The 13,014-nt window shown below is 41.5% G+C and overlaps 1 protein-coding gene across 16 annotated transcripts in view; it reads right to left on the reverse strand.

Annotated features, from left to right (window-relative positions):
* DOCK9 (dedicator of cytokinesis 9) overlaps positions 1–13,014 on the reverse strand; it is a 276,764-nt gene that overhangs the window by 205,166 nt on the left and 58,584 nt on the right. For 9 of the 16 annotated variants that reach the window (XM_067016588.1, XM_067016596.1, XM_067016600.1 and 6 more), the window contains exon 1: positions 8,000–8,559. The exons of the other annotated variants lie outside the window; for them this stretch is intronic. In XM_067016588.1, coding sequence (XP_066872689.1) covers positions 8,000–8,161 — 162 coding nt within the window. In that variant the 5' untranslated portion in view covers positions 8,162–8,559. Of the gene's footprint in view, positions 1–7,999; positions 8,560–13,014 lie in introns of those variants that run through there. 16 annotated transcript variants of the gene reach the window in all.

The following is a 13,014-nucleotide window of genomic DNA, read 5'->3' on the forward strand; positions in this document are numbered from 1 at the left end:
CTTTAAAAAGCAAATATATTGAGCTCCATGAGCTGTTTGTATATTTTGGAGATTAATCCTTTGTCTGTTGTTTCATTTGCAAATATTTTCTCCCATTCTGAGGGTTGTCTTTTTGTCTTGTTTATGGTTTCCTTTGCTGTGCAAAAGCTTATGGAAAACAGTATGGAGGTTCCTTAAAAAACTAAAAAGAGAACTACCATATGACCCAGCAATCCCACTACTGGGCATATACCCTGAGAAAACCATAATTCAGAAAGAGACACATACAACAATGTTCACTGCAGCACTATTTACAATAGCCAGGACATGGAACCAACCTACATGTCCATCGACAGATGAATGGATAAAGAAGATGTGGCACATCTTCAATACAATATTTTATGGCTGAATATTACTCAGCCATAAAAAGAAACAAAATTGAGTTATTCGTAGTGAAGTGGATGGACCTAGAGCCTGTCATACAGAATGAAGTAAGTCAGAAAAAGAAAAACAAACACCATATGCTAACGCATATATATGGAATCTAAAACAAACAAAAAAAATGGTACTGATGAACCTAGCTGCAGGGCAGGAATAAAGAGGTAGGCACAGAGAATGGACTTGAGGACATGCGGTGGGAGGGCAAAGCTGGGGCGAAGTGAGAGTAGCAACGACATATATACACTACCGAGTGTAAAGCAGTTGGCTGGTGGGAAGCAGCAGCATAGCACAGGGAGATCAGCTCGGTGCTTTGCAATTACCTAGAGGGGTGGGATAGGGAGGAGGGAGGGGATACAGGGACATGTGCATGCATATGGCTGATTCGCTTTGTTGTGCAACAGAAACTAACACAGTATTATTGTGAAGCAATTATACTCCAATAAAGATCTACTTAAGAAACAAAAAAAGCAAATATACTTTGACCCAGCTACTCCAAGTCTAGAAGTTTATGCTAAGAAAATAATTTGACAAGTGTTTAAAGTACATATGCAAAGATGTTTATCACAGCACTTACAATTGGAAAAAAATGGGATAGTGGGTATAAGTTAAATAAAATGTCACTTCCTCCAATGTGAATGTTTGTGTCCCCTCAAATTCATATATTGAAACCTAATTCCCAATGTGATGGTGTTTGGAGGGGAGGCCTTTGGGGGTGGAGCCCTCATGAGGGGGATCAGCATTATCTATAGAAGAGGCCCCAAAGATATCCCTCACTCCCTCCTCCACATGAAATTACAGTAAGACAACCGTCTAACATCCAAAAAGTGGGTCCTCGCCAGACATCAAATCTAGGGCTGCTTTGATCTTGAATTTCCCAACCTCCATAACTATAAGAAATAAACGTTTGTTACAAGCCACTCAATCTATGTTATTCTGTTATAGCAGCCCGAAATAAACTAAGACACATTCATACAGTGAAATGACACCATTAAGAATTAGATATAAATGTATACTCATTGACATAGAAAGATGTTTGTAATGTCTATTTAAAGCAAACAACAAGACTATAGAACAAAATAACATGTATACTGTTATGTATTAGTCAGCTTCGGTTGCCATAACAAAATACCACAGACTGAGTGGCTTCAACGACAGAAATTTATTTGCTCGCAGTTCTGGAGGCTAAAGTTCAAAGTTAGGGTGGCAGTATGGTCAGTCGGTTCCTGGTAAGGACCCTCATCCTGGATTGCAGAGAGCTGCCTTCTTGCTGTGTGCTCATATGGCAGAGAACGAGAGATTTTTTACTCTTCTTAGAAGGCCACAGTCCTATTGGATTAGGGCCCCATCCTTATGACCTCATTTAACTTAATTACTTTCTAAAGACCCTACCTCCAGATGCAGTCATACTGTGGATTTGGGCTTCAACATATGAATTGGTGGTGGAGAGAAACAACAAAATTTAGCCCACAGACACCCATTATATATGTAATTTTTATGAACAATGCTGTACATGGATGAAATTCTTGAAGGTTTTTGCCTCAAAATGTTTGTATCAGTGGTTACCTCTGTGTAGCAAACACAGCACGCTTAGTTTCTACAATAAATGTTAAATTTCCTGCTTATGATTTAATAAATATTAAAAAGACAGTAAATTTTTAAAAAGCACTGGGGAAAGGTACAATACTCGCTCCTACTAGCTCATGCTGGCTGCACTCACAAAAAGCAGCATCAATAGAGCAACGCAATCTCAGGACACAGGAAATGGATCTAGGAATCAGAGCAGACTGTTCCTTGAAAACATCAGCCCAATTTACTGCTGTGATCAAAACAGGCAACGAAATCCACTGGGCATCATTAGGAAGGATATTAGAAATAAAATGGAAAACACAGCCTACCGAAAGCCACGGCCCTGTGACCGGACCTAGAACCAAAGGAGCGTTCCAGAAGGTGGCCAAGCAGGTTTCCGCTTTCTTACACTTCAAGACACTTGTAACAGTGCAAGAAACAGTTATGAGAGAACATCTGAAAAAATAAAGATCTAGCCTTTACTTTCCCCGCTGCCTCAAGCTGACAGATATTATATCACTTTTCACTTAGCCCGTCATCGATTATACAGTTATCTCCCCTTCCCCTCCCGCAACCCACCTGTCCCTGCAGCCGCACAGACACGCACAAGCAGGACCACAGGCTCTTATGGCCATATCGCCTTCAACTCTGTTCGCTTTGCACGGTGCACATACAATAAACCAAAGGATTTTCATAGCCAATAGGTGCTTTATGTTAGGAAGGACTGTTTAGCCTGGGGAGACTAAAGTGGTCTGATAAAATCCTGCACAGCAGTAAAGGCTGAGAACACGCTGACGACCTGTAGCACATCTTGAAACAGGAAAACCATGAAAAACTTCAAAGCTTTAAGGAGGTAAGAAAAAAAGGTTAACTATCAATTTACCATGGGTAAAATTATCAATATATTATCCCATGTCACAAAAGAAATTGAGGACAAGAAAGTCTGTCTTCTTCTCTCCTTGTGACTCACAGCAACGTGCTATGAAGCTACTGACAAAAACCCCAGCGGCCATCAAGGTTACAACTAAGTGACTTCTTCCACGTCAGCTACAACTGGCAAAAAGAGAACATGGTACAGCATAATCCCACAGGTCCTCAATTCCTCCACAGAAACATTAAGAGAGGAAGAGTCTATTACTGGCTATGAGTAAAATAGGGCAAGTCCCAGTCAATAGGGCTGGGTGCATCACAAACCTTCACAGACAAGGAAAAATGGGATTTACAAGTGTTTTGTCTCAGCTCAAGCTGCCCCTCCTCATGGAAGGTGCCTGGGCCAAGCCGAGCCCTCCCGTCCTTGACCGTGCCCTGTGCGCCCTGTGTCAGCTTCCCCCGGTGGGGACCTGAGCTTCCTCATCACTCCTGTACATCCAGCACCTGGCACAAAGAAACACTCAAGGGTGTTTCTTGAATAACCTGGACATTCCATCAATTAGAAAAGAAAGACTTTAGAAAATTCTATACTCAAGAACACAATCTACCCCAACTTAATCCTGTCCCTCCATTGTGGCAGAATTACTAATCAAAATCTAAGTGTGGCACACTGGACATTCAGTCAGTCCGTAACTTCCAGATAAGCCCTTTTCCCAGTGTACCACCCGCCACGGGGCTGATTCATGCTTTTTAGACATAAAAAGAACCTTCCTGTACAAGATTGCACAGCTGCAGCCTTACTAAAAGCTAACGTCTGCACTCAAGACATCTGATTTTTAATGAGCTATAGTTTAATTTTTAAAGAAGTCACCCTGGGCTTCCCTGGTGGCGCAGTGGTTGAGGGTCCGCCTGCCGATGCAGGGGACATGGGTTCGTGCCCCGGTCCAGGAGGATCCCATGTGCCGCGGAGCGGCTGGGCCCGTGAGCCATGGCCACTGAGCCTGTGCGTCTGGAGCCTGTGCTCTGCAACGGGAGAGGTCACAACAGCAAAAAAAAAAAAAAAAATAGAAGTCACCTAGGTGACTTTTAGTAACGGATGAAGATGTAATGTGTAGCGTAAGCGCTACACGTGCTGTAAGTGAATATTATATAAAACTGTCTTAACTCTGATGTTAAGCAATTGGCACAGCAAAGCACACAACTTGTGTGAAAACAAAACGTAAAAAAAAAAGCTTAATAAGATTTTTATGGAATTAAATTAACATTAAAAAAGACATCTGATTTTGCTTCAGAGCCACCCTGAAGGTTTGTTCTTCACTATAGTTCTCTATTCACTTATTAATTCATACTCTGCTTTGTTTCAAAAGGATTTAAAGTGATTTACATAAAAACATACAGAAGAGGATTAAAAGTATTTTAATAGCAGGTGAAAAGCAGACAGCAATAAAATAGTTATACAGGAAAATAAGAAGCAAAGTTTAAAGGAAATATAAAACAAATCATTTTGAAAGAGCCTATGTACCTGTTAGAATCGGGTCATATTGTGAAACTGTTAAAAGATAAGCTTTCTTTTAACAGTCAACTGAAGAGGTGGTTGAGGTCAGTTACATGAATCATAATGTATATAAAATAAAAACGAAGTAGTTCCTCAGGAAAAGCACAACCATTCAGAGCATGAAGACAAGAAATTTCTTCCAGGGCTCCTCATAAAAGGAATACTAAAAAATAGAAATAATTATAATTGCTAACCATTAGCACTAACTTACATGCAAAACACTGTTCTAAGAACTTTAGACATATTCACTCATCTAATAACCCTATGAGGTAAGCACTGTTATTATCTGCATTTAATGGATAAGGAAACAGGAGCAGAGAGGTTAAGTAAACTGCCCAAAGTCACACAGCTAGTAAGTTGTGGATTTGGGACTCAAACCCTAAAGGCTAGCTCCAGAGTCGCCATTCTTAGCCACTACACTATAGTGCCCTCAACACCCTCATAGTAGACATCACTTTCATAAGGATGTTTCTTATGATGTCCTTCAGTGTGGGCAAGAGAAAAATGAAAAGCTTAGTTCAGGAGCAGCAATTCCTCTTAGGCCAGAATGAGCCAGTCCACCCCTGTGGGTTTCTGACAGATAGGCAGATATCTCCGGTATTTTAGAGTCTCTAGAAGAATGGTAGCTTCATGAACATTACTTTTCCTCCACAAGGCTTGTTATGCATTGAGCGGCCGGGGTGGGGGTTATACCCTGAGGAGCAGTGAAGTACAGCGCTGACCTGCTGACAGTTAAGGTCGAGCCACAGGCTGGCATCACCACCTGAGCTGGAGGAAGGACAGACATCCTCCCCACCAAGGCTGAGGCACCTGACAAGGACCCACATCTGCCTGATGAGAAGGTCAACCTACTTTGCATGGAGCAGGCCCAAGGGAGGGCTGATGGGCAGGGCTCCCTTAATGAAGGGTTTGGCTGGATCAAACCAAAGGATGAGAAGGTCCTCAAATGCCCATGCCATGCAACAGGTCTCAACAGAGCTAGTGTGGATAAATCCAAAGATAGTATTATCAATTGTCACTCAAGGATCGTAGCAAACCCATGGAATGGCCAGCCTTAGACCACGTAACTTCTTAGGGTAGCTCCAAGACAAAAATTTTTGAAAAAAAAAAAGACTGGTTTTAGAAGATAACCTATCTTCTCAACAGCTTCTCCAAGTTCAAGTTCAGGAACATAAAACCATTTCATCAGAATTCACTTATTAGCCAAGCACTTCCTAGGAATCAGGCATTGTTTAGGCTATTGAGGGCAGAGAGGTAAGTAAAACAGACAAAACTCCTTGCCATCATAAATCTTATTCCTGTGTAAGTACCATAAGTAACAGCACTAATTACTATTACTACACTTACGCTATTATTCTTGCCTAACTGTATGTCAGCTGAGATCAATATTATGAAGAAACTATAGCGGGGACCCAGAGAAGGGTGTGCTGGGGGTGCAGCAGGATCACACTGGTGGTCAAGGAAGCCTCGCTGCCGTGGGGAAATCTGAGCAAAGCCCTGCAGGAGGCTGGGGTGGACCAGGTAAACGTCTGGGTAGACATCCCAGGAGAAGAGGCCAGAGAGAGAGGAATGAGGAGAATCAGGAGGAAACAGGGTGACAAGGAGGAAACAGGGTCCGGTGGGCAGGCTGGGGACGGACCTGGAAGCCCCCGTAAGGGCTCTGGGTCTGACTGAGCAGGATGGTCTGACTGTCCTTTCCAAAGGACCACTGTCTGCCACCTAGAGGAGAAGGCAGACGGTCAAGGAGAGGCCAAGGAGACCAGTTTGGAGCGAGAGGGTACATCTTTCCACCCACAGCACCTCGGCCACACGCGCACACAGTCCCATTGTGTTCCGGGGTCTGCTGGTGTGGGTGAGGGAGGTGGGGTGGCAGAGGGCATCCGACCAAAGGCACAGGACCAGTGCTTCAGAATCCAGTCCCAGAGCACCAACAAAGGCCCTGGCAGGTTAGAATTCCTTCACACAATAAAAGAAAAAGAAAAACATGCAGAGAGTCTCCCAAAGGCAGGTTAACCAAACAAAAGTCAGTGCGGCCTGAGGAAGCAGGAGCTGGTGGCATGGAGAGGCGCTGGCATCACGGCCAAGCAGGCCTACAGCTGTCAGGGTTATGGATCACACTGCTGGGACAGACACTGTAACGAGCCAGTCCGTCTAATCTCTGAAACCAGTTACTCTCAAAAGCAGATCCCAAAATACTTTATTTGGGTTTTTTTGTTTGTTTTTTTGGTTTGTTTGTTTTTTGGTTTTTTTTTTTTGCGGTACGCGGGCCTCTCACTGCCGTGGCCTCTCCCGCTGCGGAGCACAGGCTCCGGACCCGCAGGCTCAGCGGCCACGGCTCACGGGCCCAGCCGCTCCGCCGCACGTGGGATCCTCCCGGACCGGGGCACGAACCCGCGTCCCCTGCATCGGCAGGCGGGCTCTCAACCACTGCGCCACCAGGGAAGCCCCCAAAATACTTCAGGGTTTAAAATATTTAGTAGTTAAAACAGCACCACTTAAATTCCATACCCACGCATAACACTCACTGCCTTCCAAAACGCATCTGATGCTCATGTGATACTCTCCTTTTCTTTCCTCCCAAGGATTTTGAGAGCTAACATCACATAAGCCTCTCCACAAAACACATCCCCTCTAGGGGCTTCTGAAAGGCTGGGGCAACTTGGTACGATCCGGAGGTGCATATGGCACACCAGCCTCTCAGTCTCAGATGGCAGCCTAACGACCAGGAACAGTTTTGGGGTTTCCGCACACCCTGCCCTCGCCATACCGAGATCCTGCTGGCCAGCCCCACACACAGAAATTCCCATGTGTATTATTCCCCACTCGTTTTGACAAAAACTGTGAGAAGAACAAGGAAAAATGGCAAGGCATCCTGAGGGAGGAGGAGACCAATATGTAGCTTTCTCATGAGCCTGGTATTTGTGAGAAGGCCACAGAGAGGCACACCCATCTGTGACTTGACACCTCCTTGGGCATTGGGAAAGGAGGAAAGAACACAGAAGCGTCAGCTAAGCTTCCTTTTACTCTCAAGAGCCTTCACCCTCAAGATTATAAATAGCTGGATTTAAAATAATAAAACTGTAAATATTTTTCTCACACCCATTACATTACAGTTTTCTTTCATGTTCCCTTTAAATTTCTCCCCCTGACTCAAAGGACTAACCACAAGCCATTAGTAAGGAAAATCTAGCCAAGTAAAAGGCTAAGAAGTAAAGGGACTGAGTAATTCACCATCATAGGGTGAGGGTTCACTATATTAGACCTTAAATACAAGCTTTGCCCAGTATTATTTCTAGAACTATACTAAGAAGATGTAAGCTCGTAAAGCTAACTTAGAAAACTGGTCTGTAACCAAATACCTTACTCCAGGTGCTCTCTCTGTATGTATTTCAGGTTTGATTAACACATGACATCCTCACACATACAAACAGGCACTCCACAATTTAATTTTAAGGCCACTAATTACCCATTCATACACACAAGCTACCTATATATAAGCATACTGAAATAAATATATTTTCTTTACAGGTAAAGACTAGTTTATCCTAACACCAGCAAACTACTTGTTAATTAAGAGACAGCATTTACCAGACAGGAGGAGATCAATAGTTCTGAATCTTCTTTTGTCCAATTGTATGCTGTGTATTCAAGGGCATTATTCTCTCCTTGCTGTTTGCACATATAAGCACAGTTTCTTTCAAAAACGGTGCGGATGCCTTTAAACAGAATCACACTAGTAGTGCAACCCATCCCCAAGGTGCGGATGTTCAGGTCTCTAGCAATCTCTATTCCATTTCCACATCATCTTCCTTGGCTCTTCAGAGCAGGCTCCCACTGCACCATCTTCATGACAGGCAGTTGCCGACACCAGAACAGAAGGGAAGCTCCGAGCTGTTGTACTAGATTCCGCTTCTGCCCAGCAGCCTGACAAAAAAATCCAAGCTCCGAGTGTAAAACAGGAGGGGTGGTGCCAAAACAAGATGACACACCTTCAGATGCACCAAAACCTTTAAAGTATTGTTTTTCCAATAGATTGCTTCACTGTTAATACCAAAAACAAATAATCAGATTTACATGTGGTTACTGGAAAACTGCCGGCTCCTGTGATTTGCTTGGGATTGTTCTGAATCTCAGAACCTGCCCAAAATGAAAAAAACGGTGCCAGACAGCCACCCTGCTGCAGATGCTGCTGGAAGGCACAAAGAATGTTCATCTGCTGCAAGAAACCTCTCTCCCAGAATGCTTAGCCTAGCATCTATATTAGCAAACATCTCTTTCCTTGACCTAAATATGCTGTTTGTTTAATCCTGCATCCGCGAGGAATAGGGAAGCAAAAGAAAAAAAAAAGTCCAAAAACGAGAGGAATCACTAAGATGACTGCTGCTATGGAAACACGTGTAAGCCCACTTCAAACAACCTTCTGCGTGTGTGGGTAACAGCTTGCTGACAGCAAACCACAAGGGAACATGAAATTGCTGTGTCAATCTTGACTTCTGCCCATTCCCACTCTTTGCTAGAGAGGGGGCTAGCAAGTTTGCACTGCTTAGAAGAATTCTCCCATGCCTGGTACCCAAAGATGCAAACGAGAAGATGGACACAGTATTACCTGGCACCTTCTGAAGCAGCTCCCTGGTATGCAATGGTAAATGCACACTGAAGTCCCACAGGCAACAAGGTTATTATTTTTGGTGCATAAGTAATCCAGGTCCTTCCACTGCAGACTGAACTCAGTAACACTATACTACCTTGTGTATATCTTTGGGGATGGCTGATAGGAAAGCTCATCATTAATATAATACCAAGTTGACTCTTGCCACTTTCCTTCTAGAAAATGAAAAGCGAATTATGTAAAAAGACCACGATGAACACACGAGGGAAACCCCTCCCACCTACAACATGCATCTAGAAAAAAGTTACTGCTCTTTTAAAATCTGTTCTGATATTCTTCCTTACTTCACAAGGCAACGGATGGTTTTCGTTTTCTATCTACAGATTTCAAAGTTAGAGTGAATTATAATAATTGAGTACCTGCAGGTTGGTAACAGAAACCTGTGTAATGTAGTGAAAGCAAATCTTTAGAGAATACCATGCAGTCACATAATTCTAAAATTTCTGCTTTCTATGGTTAGTTTACCTATTAGGTCCAATAGATAAGCAAAAGTCTAGGCTTCGTCTATCTCCTGAATTTTTATGCAGTGTATCAAATAGCTATAGAGATCAAAGGAGTAGAGATACCGGCCACATGCAAAGCAAACAAACAAACAAACAAACCCAGAATAACTGTATGTGGTCAAAAGCAATCAGCTTCAGAATGGTAATTCTGTTAAAAAAGGAGCTACAGTATTCAAGATTACACCCAAGCCCTGATATCAGAAGATATAAGTCTTCATGTGACATCCCAGTGTTGGCAGATAAATAACATGGAAACTTATCTACAGAGAAACTGAATCCTATAGACTACAAAAAACTAAACACCTGGATTAAAAATTTTCTGAATTGAGATTTCAGAAGATGCACCAACTAACCTAACTTCTGTACCATAAGGGGAACAATTTAAAAAGTAATAGTTAATTCAATATAAATAAAGATGATACCTAGCAATTTAAACTTAATTTACTATTATTACTTATTTTAGACATCCTGGGTACAGAAGCCAGCAAATACTACTTAATATATAAAAGATTATGTTTGAACTTTACAAAGGATCATAAATGATAACCAAGAAAATTTGAAGCTGCTGGTATATTCTATTTGATTTACTTTAAAAAAAAAAAAAAAAACCTAAGTTAATACTTAAAACAATGGAAGGGAATGAAACAATTTCCTAACAGTCATTCAGAGGAAAAAGAAATGTTTCCTAAAGATACATTAATAAGCATTTAAGCAACTTGTATTAATTTTAAATATTAATCATTTTCCAACCAACAAAATGAGTGGGCAAGAAAAACAGAAAACGTTTAGAGCAAAGGATTCAACAATGGCAAATAGTGAGTTTCATGCTAAAAGAAGCATGACAAAAATGAATCATTTAAAATGTGTTTGGTTTCACTGATTCTTCTGCATCATAATGATCTTGGATTAGTCTAAAATGATAATTACCATGAATTCCATCAGAGGACATGAATAGATGGATGGTATCTATTGGCAACCATTTCAGCTACCTACAGAGTACATATTTCAATTTGGAGATCACGTTTACTCTCACATCTTGAAATGCCACCTCTAATTTATACAACATCCAAGACTGGATGTCTGCCCTTGACTCCCTTTGAGATCCAAGCCCATGTCTTCCTCTCCTGCTAATAATGATACCTGGCTCTCCCATCATCACCTCACCCTCAGATGTTCCAAGTCAGTCATCTTTTGCTATGACTAACTACCATAGTGCAACCACACAGTGGAATATTACTCAGCCATAAAAAGGAATGAAGTCCCAGCGCACGGTACAATGTGTATGAAACTGGAAAATGTCACGCTGAATGAAAGAAGACAGTTACAAAAGACATCATATTATACGATTCTACTTAAATGTCCAGAATTAGGCAAATCCATAGAGATAGAGAGTAGATTTGTGGCTACCAAGGAACTCAGGAGGACTGCCTAGTGGGCATGTAATTTCTTTTAGGGGTAATGAAAATGTTCAGAAATTAGTGTTTCTAGCTTACATGCTATCTATATACAATATATAGTCTGTGAATACACTAAAAACCACTGGATTGAACACTTTTCCTTTTTTAAATTGAAGTACAGTTGATGTACAATACTATAAGTTACAGGTGTACCACATAGTGATTCACAACTTTTAAAAGTTATATTCCACTAATAGCTGCTAAAAAATACTGGCTATATTCCCTGTGTTGTATAAAGCACACATTTAAAAGGTGAATTTTGTTGTATGTGAATACAACAAAGAGCCCAAATCCATTCTGATGTTTTACTACTAACAGCTGAAGAGGACAGTATCTATTCTACCCACCACCTAAGGTTCTCAAGTTCAAATAAAACAATAGGAGAGAACTCAACCAAGACACTGCTATAGACAAAGAAATAGCTGTTGTTTTATACTTCACAAGGGATTTACTGTGCACCTAGAAACAGCCACCTTGCTTAACAAATTCAGCAACGTCTCAATGTTGCTCTGGCCCCACTTGTCAGGAATACACTAACCGAGTAACATGGGATGTGCCTGGGGCTGCCCTAGGGTGCACATTTTAGGTCTGGGAAAGGAGCACCAGGCTGCACAAAACACCAGAAAGCCTGTATGAACAGTAAGTCCAGGGAGATTAGCTGGCCACAGCAGGGGTCACAACACACCTCAGCCATTCGGCCACAGAGACCACAGCAAACAGGTCTCAAGCTTAGAGCACACACACCCCTGGCCCCGCCCCAAGCATATCCATCTGGAGCTGCTGCTCCCATTTGCAACTCCCTCCTTGCCAAGTATCTTTCTGTTTTAAATATCTTCTAATAGTCAGATTTGTTTGACTGGTAGATTTACTTAATACTTTCTCAGAAAAATGTGGATAAAGAAGAATCTGAAGTGACACCTAAAAATATCTTGAACTACAAACTGCAATGACTATTGTATCTCAAACAGATATAATAAGCCTTCCACCTGGGTCAGACCTTGCGTTCTACCTTAGGAGGCCAGGAAGGGAGTGGAATTCTGTCCATTCTGAAGTGCTGAAATGAAGACCTCATGTAATGATACACCTGATACAGCCACACTTCATAAAACCTAAATAAATAAATGGAATATGGGTAGAATTCAATCTAACAGGTCATTTATTCTATTTAAGTGCCCTTATGATGGCCAACCCAGACAAAGATCTTATTTCCATCCCTAACAGTCCAGATTTCATATATTAATGCAGTGAATTCTGCTGAATAAAGAAACCTTATATAACTTGATCTATCAACATCCTATTTTTTATTCAATCAGTATAATCAATCATAAGTCGAGTGTCTAGCACAGGGCCTAGTATATACCACATGCCCAATAAATGTAGGTCTCCCTTTTACCCCAAATTAAATTTTTTTCTTCCCTGATATTAAGAGTAAAGAGTGAGACAGTTTTTCCAAAAAATACAAGCATCCCTTACATAAAATTCATGCATATGAGAATGTGAGATCTAATAAATTCAAACTACATATTACTTGTAGTGATAAAAATTAATTAAAAGAGAGAAATGTGGGTGTTGGAACAGGAAAAGGGAGTTAAGATAGTTGGTGAAGGAGTGGAGGTTTCAGCCAAGATCATTAAAAAGTTTTTTTTTTAAATAAGGGAAATTATGGAAGTGTTATTAAATAAAAACCTTTTTAAAAAATAAGGAAAAGGAAAACTTTCCCACCAGTGTGCATTTCAGGAACATAAACCTTAAAATTTGATTGGAGGAGAGGGGTAGACTTACCATGTATCCAAAAACTTTTGTCCATCGTTTATCTTTCCCACCTCAAAACACTAAAATGCCAGGACTGTTAGCTCTAGGTGAGCAGAGATGAAGGTGGGTGTAGAGACAGTGGTGCAGAGGAGGGGGTCAGACCCCTGAGAGAGCTCCGCTCTGCATTCGTGTCTGTACCACTGTGGTGAAACAATTAATTTT

Source organism: Kogia breviceps, chromosome 16 (assembly GCF_026419965.1).
Source record: "Kogia breviceps isolate mKogBre1 chromosome 16, mKogBre1 haplotype 1, whole genome shotgun sequence".
Classification (NCBI taxonomy): domain Eukaryota; kingdom Metazoa; phylum Chordata; class Mammalia; order Artiodactyla; family Physeteridae; genus Kogia; species Kogia breviceps.